At 40.7% G+C, this 16154-nt stretch overlaps 1 protein-coding gene across 7 annotated transcripts in view; it reads left to right on the top strand.

The window, feature by feature from the left end:
- Positions 1-16154, top strand: part of TNRC6A (trinucleotide repeat containing adaptor 6A) — a 94233-nt gene that overhangs the window by 39317 nt on the left and 38762 nt on the right. For 4 of the 7 annotated variants that reach the window (XM_036310450.1, XM_036310451.1, XM_036310449.1 and 1 more), the window contains one exon: positions 15669-16058. The exons of 1 other annotated variant lie outside the window; for it this stretch is intronic. In XM_036310450.1, coding sequence (XP_036166343.1) covers positions 15669-16058 — 390 coding nt within the window. Of the gene's footprint in view, positions 1-2706; positions 2735-15668; positions 16059-16154 lie in introns of those variants that run through there. 2 more of the 7 variants (XR_004967693.1, XR_004967694.1) reach the window with 2 other exon arrangements.

Genomic DNA, 16154 nt, shown 5'->3' with positions numbered 1-16154 from the left:
CTTAACTGTGTGTGTTTCACTGTGCTTTATATACTCCATTTAGTTAAGGAAAATATTCTAAACATTTAATTACTAATAACAAATGGGCCCTGGCCGGTGTAGATCAGTTGGTTGGTTGGTTGGAGCATCATCCTGTACACCAAAACGTAGCGGGTTTGAATCCCGGTCAGGGCACATTCTCAGGGCACATTCGGAAGACAACCAACCGATCCATGTTTCTCTTTTGCTTCCCTCCTCTCCTCCCCTCCTTTGCCCTCCCCTCTCTTCCTCTCCTGACCCCCTTCTTATCTCTAAAATCAATTTTAAAACATTAAAAAATAAGCAAATGGGTACCAGTGATTCAGAATATGTACTGGAACAGGGTCCTACAGCTTAATGTCTTAAGAGTAATCCTTTTTGCCTTAGCTGGTTTGGCTCAGTGGATAGAGCAGCCGTGGGCAAACTACAGCCCGCGGGCCGGATCCGGCCCATTTGAAATGAATAAAACTATTGAAAAAAAGACCTTACCCTTTTATGTAATGATGTTTACTTTGAATTTATATTACTTCACACAAACACTCCATCCATGCTTTTGTTCCGGCCCTCTGGTCCAGTTTAAGAACCCATTGTGGCCCTCAAGTCAAAAAGTTTGCCCACCCCTGGGATAGAGTGTCGACCTGTGGACTGAAGGGTCCTGGGTTTGATTCCGGTCAAGTGCACATGTCCAGGTTGTGGACTCGATCCTCATTGGGGGCATGCAGGAGGCAGGCAAACAATGATTCTCTCTCATCATTGATATTTCTATCTCTTCCTCTCCTTTCCTCTCTGAAATCAATAAGAATCAATAAGAATCCTATTTAATAATAGACAAACATGGTAATTGACCATACCTTTGCTACACCTCCCATTGGCTAATCAGCACGATATGCAAATTAACCACCAACAAAGATGGTGGTTAATTTGCATACGTAGGCTCCAAGCAGCGGAGGGAAGACTGAAGGCGAGCTGGAGCAGCAAAGACGGAAGACCGAAGGCGGCTCCAGCCAGAGCAAAGGCCTGGGTCCCGGGTGCCGGAGGAAAACCTGTGCCGGCAGCCAGGAGAAGGGAAGGCCTATTGCACGAATCTCTTCATGCAACAGGCCTCTAGTAAAAAAATAAAGGAGTCATCTTTTTTTTTGAATTTTGGGAAATATTTGGGACCCAGGGGAGGGGCCATAGCAGCAGGCTAGGAATTCTGAGATTTGTGCATTGGCAATTACAGTATCACCATTTATAGGTAAAGTCAAGGCCAAGGAAAAGTTAAGTAACTAACTCTACTGGGCTTTACTGTTTCTTTTACTTTGAAAACAACCTTGTAGTTTAATGGAAGGCAAAAATAGGAAGGTTACACCATTGCCCATCCTCTATAATAAAAGCCAAATATGCAAATCTACCGAACAGCAGAACGACTGATCGGCGGCGGGCAGGGCCAGCAATCAGGTGGCGGCAGGCCAGCCAAGGAAGGTGCCAGCAGGCAGAGGGAGGGGACAGCCATGGCGGGGGGAGGGGGGCGACCGGCAGCGGCAGAGTATGATCAGGGGGCAGGGCTAGCCATTTGCCAGCTGGCGCAGTTCCCCAGTTGACCCACCAGTTGCCTCCCGTAGCGGGAGGCCAGACTACAGCTTAGGCCCGTTCCCCGTGGGCCTAAGCCATCAGTTGGACAACCCCCGAGGGCTCCCAGACTGCGAGAGGGCACAGGCCAGGCTGAGACCTCCCCTCCCACCCCCACCCCCACCCCAGTGCACGAATTTTTGTGCACCAGGCCTCTGGTGTTTTTCAATGAATGAACTAAAAACAAGGCATCTTTTGAAAATATTCCAGAAAGATTTTAGGTTTTGTAGTATTTTCCTTCTGATTTAGCAGAGATAAATAAAGAATTGTATCACCAGCATAATTGCATGAACCAGGGAGGATTTGACAACTTTGCCATGTGTGAGATGGTTGGTTTTTTAGGAATCATTAGAAGAAACTCTTAAATTGTTTCTTGCACCTTTGAGTGTTGATGAAAAAGGAGTTTTGAGGACCAAGCTAAAAACTAATTCTAACAGTTTTCCCCGTGCTTCAGGCCTCTGTGCAGTAAAAAATGTATACGAGCAAAACACCTGACTGCTAGTTAAGTGTGAAATGCTTTGCTCCAATTCTGAGGAAGGTGTAAAGCAGTAGTTCTCAACCTTCTGGCCCTTTAAATACAGTTCCTCATGTTGTGACCCAACCATAAAATTATTTTCGTTGCTACTTCATAACTGTATAATGTTGCTACTGTTATGAATCACAATGTAAATATCTGATATGCAGGGTCTTAGGCGACCCCTGTGAAAGGGTCTCTTCAACTGCCAAAGGGGTCGCGACCCACAGGTTGAGAACCGCTGGCACTGTAAAGAGACTTTTGACCCCTCCTCCCCCCCACAAAAAATCACGGCACCTCTGTTTCATGCATTCGTCAAAAGGATAAGAAAGCAACTTCTGATGGGCTTGGGCAATAGTTCCTTTCTAGGTGTTTATTGCTGATAAAATTTGATAAAATTATAGGACGCAGTATAACTATTGGAATACATACTACTAGATGATTCAGTTGGAGTCCCAGGAAGAAAAGTGTTTAATTTGCCGCCCCCCCCCCTCATTATTAAAAAATGTACTTCTTTACTTTTTCCTTTTTTAAAAAAAAGATTTCTTCAAATTGATTTTTAGAGAGAAGAAGGGAGGCGGCCGAGACAGGGAGAGAAACATCAATTCAGAGCAAAACATTGATTGGCTGCCTCCTGCATGCACCCTACTGGGGATCAAGCCAAAACCTGGGCATGTGTCCTGGCCGGAAATTGAACCAGCGATCTTTCTGTGCATGGGACAGCGCCCTACCAATTGTCACTGCCGGTACCAGCCATGTTTCATAATCTTGTGAGGTCTTGGGAAACAAAAATGAAAAATAATTGTGTACTAATTCATTACCCAAACTTAGGATCCAGAAAGTACCATTGTTTTCTTCAACATTTATGAAATATTTATTGTGTGACAACCCTGTTCCATGCACTATTGTACATGAACAACAAACTCAAGTCCTCGTCCCCACTGCCTTTCCATTCTCACCTTTGTTTTAGTTTAATAAAGGTAAATATATGTACCTGGCATCTCAGCTTACCACTTCGCTTTATCCACAAAGGCTTACGTTTCTTAACCACAAAGCCTCCTACAATAAGGAACTTTAGGAACTTGGGTGACTTGACAAAGGATTACTTTACTACATAGATTTTTAGGAGATATGAGGCACAGATAGGTTGTGACTTGGAGCGCATTGCCTGACCTTGTTCACATAATGTACACATAGAAAATGGTATCTGTGGGACTGTTAGAGTACAGGAAACAGTTTTAAAATTATTGTTTAAAACCTGATTCAGTATTAATGAGCCCATAGTTGGAGGCTGTGGGAGCATCCTGGAATTGTGTCCTGAACCCTGAGATTCTACCTTGGCACAATAAGTCTTCAGTTTCAAAGAAAACAAATCGGATGGATTAGCAAGAATAGCTGTATCAGTAATAACCAGGAAAGAGAAAGCACAAGACTAGGAAAAAAGACTGTATGTGCCATAATTTGCACTTGCATTCGGTTCTAATAAGAGTAGTAGCTGTGCGTCAGGATGCGTCCTGAGTGAGAGCTCTCAGTGCTGTATCCTTAGCAAAAATGTGCCGTATAAAACAGGACAGTCATTTCCCCCTTATCCACAAGGGACGTGGATCAAGACCCCTAGTGAGTGCCTGAAACCACGGAGAGTACTGAACCCTATATATATAATATGCTTTTGTTATATATATGTACCTGTGGGGGCTACTACTGTACTTACAGGCAACATTTGGCCAGCAGTAGAAAGCATTGAATGATCTACTGAAGATAATCCTGGAGTTTTAGCACAAACTCGGCATAGTGGTAAAAGTTCAGATTTCTGAGTCAGATGGACTTGAATTTGAATATTGCCTTTGTAGTTCTTATTTCTATGACTTGGACAAGTTCCTTAACCTCTAATCCTCAGTTTGACTCTGTTAAAAGGAAATAATCCAGGCAGCTTAATATTGTGGGGATGAAATGATATAACATAGATCTCAGGACCCAGAGGGTAATAGATGCTGAGTATGTAGTACATATATTATTAAAGATGCAAAGTGATTTTGTACCAAAGTGACTGCCAATACTTGGTCATTCCCTTATTCTTGGAGAGTTTAATTTTGCTTTTACAAGTAAGATGAAACTTAATTTATATTAGAAGGAACGTTGGACTGATGGTCAGATTTGGTGTTGCATTTCAGTTCTAGATGTTTGATCATGGGCAGTCTTTTCTGAGCCTTAGCTGCCTAATATGTAAAATGGAAATAATATTTCAAGTTTATAGAATCATGATGAGGGTAAAGAGATACCAGTTATATTGCCTGGCATCAGCTGACACTTGGTACATTTTCATTTCCACCACTATATTTGGTAGTATCCTAGCAACCTTTCAGCCCCTTAAAACGACATAAGTAGTTTCCCCCATCATTTCCAAGTTCATCCTCACCCACACTATGACTTGCTTTTTCCTCTCATTAAAGTAGAACCCATTCACATGGTGAGTCACAGTGCCGTGTCTCTGTCACAGTGCAGGCAATATGTCTTGCAGCACGAGAACAGGACATAATGTCCTCGTGTGCTTGTAGGCCAGTATTGGTATGTTATTGCCTTGACTTATATTTACTTGTTTATTGGTAAAATGGGATATTATATGTTTAATTATGTGTACTTTTTTCCTTTTTTAAATTACCCATTCTTGTTTTTTACCCATTTACCTCTTGGGCCTAGAGTTTTTGTTATCAATTTATGTGAACTCCTTGTATAAGAAGCTCATTAGCACCCCATCTGATGTATTTGATGCAAATATTTTCAACATTATGGATTATAATATATGTTGAAAGTTGTTCTGAGGTTGGGGTACCAGGTGGAAATATCTATCTTTTGCCCAATACCAGACACTCTAAGGAATACATACACAGAAGATTCAAATATCTGTACAGAAGAAGTAAAGCAAAATTAAAAAGTTATGCAGGGGTTGGGAACCTTTTTTCTGCCAAAGGCCATTTGGGTATTTATATCATTCGTGGGCTATAGACAAAATTATCAGCATTAAAATTAGGCTGCTATATTAGGTCAAACATTTAATTAACTCACCCCTAATGCCTTGGCAGGCCAGACCAAATGATATTGTGGGCTTTATATGGCCTGCAGGAGCTACAGTCTTAGCTGAAACTCCAGTCCTGAACTCTAGTGACTCTGTTGAAGGCTTCCCTGTCAGGCTTAACAGCCTTAACCAAAATAGCCCCTCCTTTCCTTCATTTGGGGAAAACAGGTGGGCAGTGGGAGGCCAAAAGGGAACTCCCATTTGACCCAGTAATCCCACTTCTAGGACTATAGCCCAAGAAATCAGAAAGGATATATGCACCCCTATGTTCATAGCAGCTAATTTACAATAGCTGAGGTTTGGAAACCACCTAAGTGCCCATCAGCAGATCAGTGGATTAGAAAACTGGAATTCTGTGCTGCTATAAAAAAGAAGGAATTCTTACCATTTGCAACAGCATGGATGGAACTGGAGAGCATTATGCTAAGCAAAATAAGCCAGTCAGCTAAAGATAAATATCACATGATCTCACTCATATGTGGGATATAATGATCAACTTAAACTGATGAACAAAAATGGATCCAGAGACAAGGTGGCATTGAGCAGACTGTCCAACCTGGGGGAGAAGGGGGGGGGGGTTAGAGGTCAACCAAAGGACTTATATGCATGCATATTAGCATGACCAATGGACACAGACACTGGGGCAGTGAGGGCTTGCCCTCGGGTGTGGAAGTGGCAGGGGGGTGGGGGGAGTTAATCTGGGGAAAAAGGAGACGTAATACTTTAAACAATAAAAAAAAGGTTTGATTCAATGAATTAGATCATATAATGTATGTGGATTTCCATACCTTAAGAGTGTGTAAAGCCCTGACCGGTTTGGCTCAGCAGATAGAGCGTCGGCCTGCGGACTCAAGGGTCCCGGGTTCGATTCCGGTCAGGGGCATGTGCCTTGGTTGCGGGCGCGTCCCCGGTGGGGAGTGTGCAAGAGGCAGCTGATCGATGTTTCTAACTCTCTATCCCTCTCTCTTCCTCTCTGTAAAAAATCAATAAAATATATTTTAAAAAAAGAGTATGTAAACATACAGATACATAGTCAATAAAATAATAAAACATAAAAAACTTTAATGACTTAGAAAAGTATTAATTTAAAATAATTTTTAAAAATAAATAAAATAAAAAATAAAAAAATAATAATTTTCATTATTGAATAAGAGTAAATAAAATTTGCTTCTACAAATTTAGAATCTGGTATATTTAGAACTTTGGATAGTAAATAGTTTATCTTTTACTTGAACATAAGACAATTGCTATGGTATTTTTTTCAATTAATAAACTTTTTTAGAACTTTTAGATTTATAGAATGATAGGATGTTTTTACATAAGAAATGTTATCAGAAAATGCATAAATGTAGCAAATATTAAAATCTAATAGTATTGGTTCATTTCACTGTTTCACAAAGTATGGAGTTTTGATTTGAAACACTAGGAAAATATTGGTTTAAATGAGTAATGCTTTCATTGTTAATTAAGAAAATTTTTTTCTGGGACAATTCAAAGTTTGCTTGCTTCCTTTAAATTTTGCAAAAGACAAGTTAAGTCACAATATGGCAAGAAAAAATATAATAAAAGTTTTTAGTGGGTCTGTATATTTTATACTAGCTGAATGAAATTCCTTCAAAATATTTGTTTGTTGTTACATAGGATATCTTTCCACATTAAGGACCATGTTGACTGAACTTACTTTCTGCTGACTCTGGCTTAATTTATAGCAGGGATTTGTTATTCAGCAGCACACTAACCAGCTACCATCATTGCCTTTCTGCTGTTCCTGATCATTCTTCCTCCCTCTCATTTACTGGTTCAAAATTTTTCCACCTCTTGAATATCGGTGTTCTACAATGGTTCGTCCTCAACATTGTTCTGTATTGTTCTTTGGATTCAGTCACCTCATATATGCTGACAGTTGTTACCTTTTTTCATTCAGCCGGTAGCTCTTCAGCATTTGCTGTGCGTGGAGTCGGAAATGCCTGTGATAAAGGGGAGGCGAAATAAGAAACCAGCACTTAGGAGCACATGCAGTTTAAGGGATACTTAAGAATTTTGAGAGCCACGGAGTCATAAAATGCTTCTAAGATTAGCTGAATCTAGGAGGGGGTGATTAGTTGTTTCCTAGGAAAGCAGAATAATAAGATTTGCAAGAAAGGTACCAAGGCATTTTAGGCAAAAGGGATATTATGAAAGAAGCATGATACCTTTTACAGAATTGCAGGTGTGGAAGAGAAGGAAATGTAGCTTGTGGATGTAGCAGGATATGAATCTGGAAAAGTGGCCATGCTAAGAACTTTAGATTAATTCTGAAAGCACTTTAATTATATAGAAAACTTAGGGCTGAGAGATGTGGGAAGAGGTAAAAGTGTGTATGGGTGGGTGGGTTGGAGGGTGTAATCAAGACTTGATCCAGAGAGACCAGTTAGGTTTTTATAAGAGTAAACTGATTCTAGCCTAAATCAAAGCAGTGCTGTTGGAGACAGAAGCATGCATTTGAATTATCTCAAGGAGGTATCTGCGGACTAGATCTAGTGGGATAGTGAGAACTGGAGGAAGATATCCCTGCTCAAGTAACAATAGATGGTGAGGCTGTTTACTGAAATAAATAAATAACTTCTCTCCCATCCTCCCGGCACTTAGGACTTATTCTTGCCTTTGCTTCTTTTCTTCTGTTTGCTATGCAAACCTATTCTTTTTGTTGTTGTTAATCCTCACCCGAGGATATTTTTCCCCCATTGATTTTTTTAGAGAGAGAGGAGAGGGTGGACAGAGACATCTAAACAAGAGAGATAGAGTGATTGATTGCCTTCCAAATGCACTCCCAACTGGATCTGAGATTTTTTTTAAAAAAATAACTATTTATTGTTGAAAGTATGACATTTGTCCCCTCTTTTTCCCCCTTGACCCCTTCCAGCCCACCTCTGCCCCCCCCACCCCCCCCCCGCCCCAGGCCTTCACCACCCCACTGCCTGCGTCCATGGGTGATGCATATATGCATACAAGGTCTTTGGTTGATGACCTCCTGCTCCCCTTCCCTCCCCGCCTTCCCTCCAAGATTCCACACCCTGTTCCATGCTTCCATGTCTCTGGATCCACTCCATTCATCAGTTTATTTTGTTAATTAGATTCCACATATGAGTGAGATCATGTGATACTTGTCTTTCTCTGACTTACTTCACTCCGCATGATATGGAGCCGAGGATTGAACCTAAGACTCTTTGGTGCATGGGCCAGTGCTCTAACCACTTAGCACACTGGCCAGGGCCAAGCCTATTCTTTAGGTCTTGTCATATCTTCTCATTCTACAATGCTTGTGACAGGTCTTCCACCTGTATGCCGAATCCTAAACCCGTACTTTCAGTTGAGATTTTCACTAAACTCTAGAACTGTCTATTCAGTTGCATTCTACACATGGTTATCCTATAGCATGGTTTTCTAAGTTTATCTGAGACCTCTGAGAGGCTGCTTGAAACTTGAATGAGATCCAGTGTCAAAATTATTTTCATAATAGGAAAACTGTTCTGTCCACTCTTATTCCCTCACTAGTATGAGGTAGAGTTTTCTAGAGGCTACATAATATGGATATCACAATAAATTGGAAAGAAATGTGGGAATCCACCTGCCTTCGGTTAAGCTAGGTATTAAAAAAATGTAAAACAGTGCAAGTTTCTCACTAACTTTTTGTTTGGGGAAAATAGCTACTTAAAAAATGTATTTTAATATGTAAAGGGTTTGTTTTTAAATGCATTATTAAATATTTTTAAATTTCTGACAGGGTAAATATCTATAGATGTAACCCACATAAAAGATCTTTGGTGTACGCCCACAATACCTTTTAAAAGTGTAAAGGGTTCTTGAGACCAAAAAGTTTGAGAATTGCTATCCCACAGTATCAGCAAACCTAACATTTAAAAACTGAACTCAGCCCTGGCTGGTTTGGCTCAGTGGATAGAGCGTCGGCCTGCAGACCGAAGGGTCCCAGGTTCGATTCCAGTCAAGGGCACGTACCTTGGTTGCGGGCACATCCCCAGTGGGGAGTGTGCAGGAGGCAGCTGAATTGATGTTTCTCTCTCATCGATGTTTCTAACTCTCTATCCCTCTCCCTTCCTCTCTGTAAAAAATCAATAAAATAAATTTTTTAAAAAACTGAACTCATTCTCTTTCACAACTACCCAGACTTAATTTTTATTATTTTTTTTTTATTATTGATTTCAGAGAGGAGGGGATAGGGAGAGAGAGGGATAGAAACATCAGTGATGAGAGAGAATCACCGACCAGCTGCCTCCTGCATGTCCCCCAGCGGGAACCGAGCCCTCAACCCGGGCATGTGCCCTTGACCCTAAATTGAACCTCGGACCCCCAGTCCACAGGGTGATGCTCTATCCACTGAGCCAAACCAGCCAGAGCCCAAACTTAAATTTTGTGTTCTGTTTCATATCTTAGTAATGGTACCACTGTTTGCCCAGATTCCAGACCAGCAACTTGGGGAAGGGGGCCGAGGGTGGGGAGAATCACCCTTATTTCCCCCTTCTTTTCTTAATTACTATTACCTAGATGGTAATAGTAATCACTAACTTTTAGTGAGTTCTAACCATGTGCTAGTACCATTCTTACCTATTATGGTTTATACCTATTATTTTTTTAAAGCCTCACAACAGCCATACATTTTGTAGGTATTAATACTCCCGTTTTAACAGATGAGGAAGCAGAGATAGAGTGGTTTAAGTACCTTGCCCATGTAAATAGCTAAGTACTTTTATATATCAAACCTTAGTCTCAAAATAAGTGGTTTAGTCATATCATGGTCATGCAGCTAGTAAGTTGCAGAGCCATAATTTGAATCCAGCCAGTCTTTTGAACCAGTACTTTCTGTTGTATTGGCATAGACTGAATAAATTAAGAAATATCTGTCTTCTACTTTTTGCCATTTGTTGATGTTTTCTTTAGAGAGAGAGGGTGTGTGTGTGTGTGTGTGTGTGTATGTGTGTGAACTTCTTATGACTGTTTCTTGGGTACTTGTACTGGTACTTTCTAGAATCTCTAAATTTGAAATTGTCTTTTTTATTTATTTATTCCAAGTACTGTTTCTATCTGTGTCGCTCCCCCCCCCCCGCCCCCCCCCCCGTCCCACCATTGTTTGTGAGTACTATAGTTTTGTCTGACTTATTGGTAACTCTGTTATGTTTATGTTCCATCTTATGCTGTTTCTTAAAAGTATGCTAGTGAGAAAAAGGAATGGATGGTTATATTGATCATTGAAACCATCTGATACTGATTGGTGATTTTATAAATTTCTCCTATGCTAATTAATCTGTGCATTTTCCTCCTTCTTCTGAGATCAGTGTTAAATGCTTCCCTCCTCGAGCTTTTCAAATTATTTATAGAGTTGAGCTTAAAGAAATATTTTAATTTTAGAAAATTTTTTCTATTTTAAATTTTTAAAAATCGGGTTAGTAGTTTATTCTTCCATAGAACCATGCCTTGGATTTATTGGTTCACTTTTAAAGTCATCGATTTCTCTTTTATCTTTACTAATTCCTTTCTGCTTCCTTTGGTTTGCTTTTAATTTGAGTTGGATGCATTATATTCATTCTTGTTTGCTGAAAATAATTAAGGCTATGAATTTTTCTTTGAGCACTGATTTAGTCATATCTTAAAATTTATTATGTATGTTGTTTTTGCTGTTATTTTCTCAATAACCCTGCATTTTGGTACTTATTACTTAACTCAAAATTTATTTAAGGCAATTTTATTTGCGAGTTTTATTGTTTCTACTGTGATTGCATTGTAATTCAGAAATATCTGTCTTCTACTTTTTGCAGTTCGTTGATGTTTTCTTTAGAAAGTCTGTGTACTTTTTATTACTGTTTCTTGGGTACTTGTGAAAAAGGTGTTATCTGCTTTCAAAGTATATTGTTTTGCTTTTATTCAGTTTTTCTCTGTCTCCATTTGGTTTTATATATTTTGAGACTAAGGTTTGATATATAAAAGTACTTAGCTATTTATATCTTTTCAATTGGTTCTTTAATAACTACAGAATATCTCTTATCCTTTATAATGCTTTTCTCCTTGAATTTAAAAAACCTGATATTACTGCTGCTTTCTTTAAATTTTGTTAGCATTTCTTGGTAGTATCTGTTTCTACATCCCCATCCCCACCCCTCAACTCCCAATTTCCCTGCATTGTTTTGTTTCAGGAGCAATTTTTTAAAAACATATTTTTATTGATTTCAGAGAAGAAAAAAGAGGGAGAAAGAGATAGAAACATCAGTGATAAGAGAGAATCATTGATTGGCTGCCCCCTGCACACCCCCTTTTGGGGATCAAGCCCGCAACCCAGACATGTGTCCTTGACTTGAATCAAACCTGGGACCCTTCAGTCCGCAGGCTGACGCTCTGTCCACTAAGTGAAACCGGCTAGGGCTCAGGAGCAATTTTTGCAAAGTATATTCCTTAAGTTTGATTTTTATTTTCTTGACTCCTGTTTCAGAGCTTTAATTAACAAGTAAATTTAACACATGCACATTTATTAACGACAATATTGGGATAGTTCTTTTTGTTGCACTTTCTATATCTGTTTAATGGATCAAGTTTTCTTTTTTCGTTTTTTTCTTCTTCCAATGGTTTGCATGTTTACTGATATAATTATCCTAAGTTTTAACTACACATGCAAAATAGCCAGTATTTTACATAAATTTTATAGTATTTATTTATAGTTATTACCCAGCAACTTTGCCCTCCACTCCACCTACATACCCTGTTAGTTTCTCCTTTGCTCTTTACTACTGCATCTCATGTTTACGCTTAAGATTTAACTTCAGGTTATTTAGTTTTATTTTGTAATTAATAATTGCATTGTCTTAAATGTTTTTATTTTTTTCCTGCATTATTTTTTTGTCTTAATGTTTTTACTTATTTCTAGCCCCAGAACTGAGTACCTATCTCAGCCTTAGTGTCCTTGTGGCACTTGACTAATAAGAACAGCAATTATTTGACGTAGGAGTGGAGGTGCTGGGTGGCATGTACATCCTGCTTCCGAAGTCCCAGTCACTCTGAGGTAGTGTCAGGGTTCTCATACATGTCTTCCTGTGGAGCAGTCAGTGTTTTGTGTAGGTTATCTTCTGACTCCTTGACTGCATTAAAGAACATTTCCCTATTGCTCTCTCACACAAGTACCATCTTCTTTGGGTATTAAATTGCTGTCACCATCATTTCCTCTTAATAAAGTAGCAGGCAAGCCTGTTTTTTAGTAGAGGGTAGCTGTACCACTTGCAGCTATATTCATGTGCCAAATACCACTCTGAGTCCCAGGACTAAGTATGTAAAAGCTGAGTTAAAGTTTTCTTTTTCTTATAATTTTATAATTACATATACTTTTTGTTGTTTCAGAGGTACTTTAGAATATCCAATGGCTTACATTTTTCATGACAAAGGAATATACATTATTGCTACATTCTGGGAGCATTAAATTGTTTGGGAGACAAAAATTTCATACATAAAGCAATTAGACCCAGAATGTACTTGGCCCAAATGATTATTAATAAGAGGCTTTTCAGTTGCCTTAAAAAAAAAATGGAAAGGAGCCTGGCTGGTGTGGCTCAGTGACCTATGAACCAGGAGGTCATGGTTCGATTCCCTATTGGGGCACATGTCATGGTTGCAGGCTTGATCCCCAGTGTGGGGCATGCAGGAAGCAGCTGATCAGTGATTCTCTCTTATCGCTATCTCCCTCTTCCTTCCTCTCTGATGTCAATAAATATATTTTTAAAATAAGAGGCGAAAATCATATGTTAAAAATTATTAGTTTGGCTCAGTGGATAGAGCGTCGGCCTACGGACTGAAAGGTCCCAGGTTCGATTCCGGTGTACCTTGGTTGCGGGCACATCCCCAGTGGGGTGTGTGCAGGAGGCAGCTGATCGATGTTTCTAACTCTATATCCCACTCCCTTCCTCTCTGTAAAAAATCAATAAAATATATTTTTAAAAAATTATTAGTATTGCTCTGGCTGGTTTGGTTCAGTGGTTAGAGTGTCAGCCCACAGACCAAATTGTTGTGTGTTCAATTCCCAGTCAAGGACACGTACCTCGCTTATGGTTTTGATACCCAACTCCAGTTGGGCACATGTGGGAGGCAACCAGTTGATGTGTCTCTCTCACATTGATGTTTCTCACCCTCTCTTTTCTCCCCCCCATCCTTCCTTCCACCCTTCCACTCTGTTTGAAAATCAGTAGGAAAAATATGCTCAGGTGAGGGATTAAAAAAAAAAAGTGTTGCCCTGACCGGTTTGGCTCAGTGGATAGAGCGTCGGCCTGCGAACTGAAGGGTCCCGGGTTCCATTCTGGTCAAGGGCATGTACCTTGGTTGCGGGCACATCCCCAGTAGGGGTTGTGCAGGAGGCGACTCATTGATGTTTCTCTCTCATCCATGTCTCTGACTCTCTATGCCTCTCCCTTCCTCTCTGTAAAAAATCAATAAAATACATATTTTTTAAAAAGTGTTGCCCAGCCAGTGTGCTCAGTGGTTGAGCATCTCCCCAGGAACCAAGAGATCACCTGTTTAATTCTCGGTCAGGGTACCTGCCCTGCTTGTGGGCTTGACCCTGGTAGGGGACTTGCAGAAGGCAGCGGATCAGTGATGCTCCTCTCTCATTGATGTTTCTATTTTTCTATCCCTCTCCCTTCCTCTCTCTCTAAAAATCAATACAAACATATTTTTATAAAACTATTAGTGATATAATCTAAATCCATCAGTTTTTCAGAGAAAGGAAACACTAGTGGGGCTAAATTGTTAAATGAGAGGAGGCTGTAGAACTGAGGGTGTGTAAGTGGAAATTTGGTGACTGTTGGAAGCAACACAGGTGACCAACACTTTATCACAGCATCATACGCACTGTTGGCATTTGAATAAACACTTGTTTTATTTGGGCCACAGTAATAGCTTCTGTTTACTGAGTGTTTACATTATGCTGGATACTAGAACAAGACTGTACTGTGTACACAAGGAGAAAGACAGGTATAACCCAGCTAGTGAGTCTTGGCGGTTTTAATTTCAGGCCTGGAGGTTTTAACCCTTGAACAGTTTTCTGTGTCCTCACAACTCATGTGGAGACATTTCACTTTTTTTATGTGACAGTGGCATTTGTAAAGATGCATCAGAATCTCACAGAAACATTAAGCTGCTACAGAAGTTGAAGGTGGTATTGTGCCACTGTTTATAGATAGCCTTGTGTTTGGTGCCCTGTGAACAATCCACGTATGTAACCTAAGGACAGCCCTGCACAGTTTTATCCCCGAGCCATGAGCTCAGTTAGCTTCCTGCACTCGCCCAAAGGCACAGAGCTTAGGGAAGGCCACCTGGGCTGGAAACCTGGTCCATCTCGTCCAGAAGTTCCTGTCCCATGCTGTCTCCATGTAGTTCTAGAGATTGGGCATACCTTCCTGGTTTAAGGGATTTCTGTCCGTTTGTTTACTTATTTAATCTCTTCTAGGAGTTCAAAAATTCACTGTCTGTAGTTTCTGATTGTTCGTACAGTATACAGATGGCTACTACTGAGATTTATTTCTCCAATTTTGATTAGTCTCATAGATTTCATCCTGTTATCTTTCTCTTTACTTTCCTGTTCTCAGTATGATGCAGACTTTACATTTTAACACAAAAACATTAACTTTGCCTTTTTGTAAAGAAACAGACAGATTATTTCCTCCCTCCCTCCCTCCCTCCCTCCCTCCCTTCCTTCCTTCCTTCCTTCCTTCCTTCCTTCCTTTTTCAAGCCTCACCTGAGGATATTTTTCCCCGTTGATTTAAGAGATAGAGGGAACAGGAGGGAGGGAGAGAGGAACATCTTTGTGAGAATGACACATCAATTGGTTGCCTCCTGCACGTGTCCTAGCCAGGGAACCAAACCTGCAACCCAGGTATATGCCCTTGACTGGGGATTGAACCCACGACCCTTCAGTGAGCAGGTTGATGCTCTACCCACTTAGACACACCGGCCAGGGCGACAGATTGTTTTCTACTCTTGTTCTTGTGTTGTGTTGTCTTCCAAAGATGAAAAATAGAGGCCAAATACATTAAACATGAAGCAGGGTAAGAACAGTTATCAGGGAATCGAGGATTCTTTTAGGGTGACCAGAACTTTACTGTGAGTTCCATAGTTGTACAATCAGTGCTTATTCTCCAGTCAGAGAATAAGATGGACTAGGGATCGTAAGCACAAGCTGTCATGGACCCAGGAGTGGCAGTGGTCTCCATGACCTCGCTGGATAGGGAATTAGCAGAAGGCAGAATGACTGCTGGTAGTGATCTCTCCCAGGAAAAGGAGCCCGTGACTGAGGATGTCCCCACACATTTAAAGTTTCATTCCTTTAGGATTGTTTTCTTAGTGCCTTTTTACTTAGATGGCTAACTATGGAGGTACACTTTACTGGCTAATCTTTTCCACCCCTTTTCTTTTGTCGGGATCAGTGCCAGAACAGATAAAGCCCAGTGTAAGCCAGCCTCAGCCTGCCAACTCTAATAACGGCACTTCCACAGCAACCAGCACTAATAATAATGCCAAACGAGCCACAGCCAACAGTCAGCAGCAGCCGCAGCCGCCACAGCAGCAGCCGCAGCAGCCACAGCCACAGCAGCCGCAGCCACCACAGGCCTTGCCTCGGTATCCTCGTGAAGTACCACCACGATTCCGCCACCAGGAACATAAGCAGCTTCTAAAGAGGGGTCAGCATTTTCCTGTCATAGCAGCAAACCTGGGATCTGCTGTTAAAGTGTTAAGCAGCCAGTCAGAAAGCAGTGCTTTAACAAACCAACAGCCACAAAATAACGGAGAGGTGCAGAGCAGCAAAACCCAGTCAGGTGAGAGAAGGTGCTTCTTACGAGACTTCAGCTGTCATCACTAGCGGTGTAGCAGGTTTATGAATTCATGGCTTTGGGGTAATGTATTTGTATTCA

This window comes from Myotis myotis, unplaced genomic scaffold (assembly GCF_014108235.1).
Source record: "Myotis myotis isolate mMyoMyo1 unplaced genomic scaffold, mMyoMyo1.p scaffold_m19_p_5, whole genome shotgun sequence".
NCBI lineage: Eukaryota > Metazoa > Chordata > Mammalia > Chiroptera > Vespertilionidae > Myotis > Myotis myotis.
The sequence above is the reverse complement of the archived record's forward strand: the minus strand, read 5'-3'. Positions and strand labels throughout refer to the sequence as shown.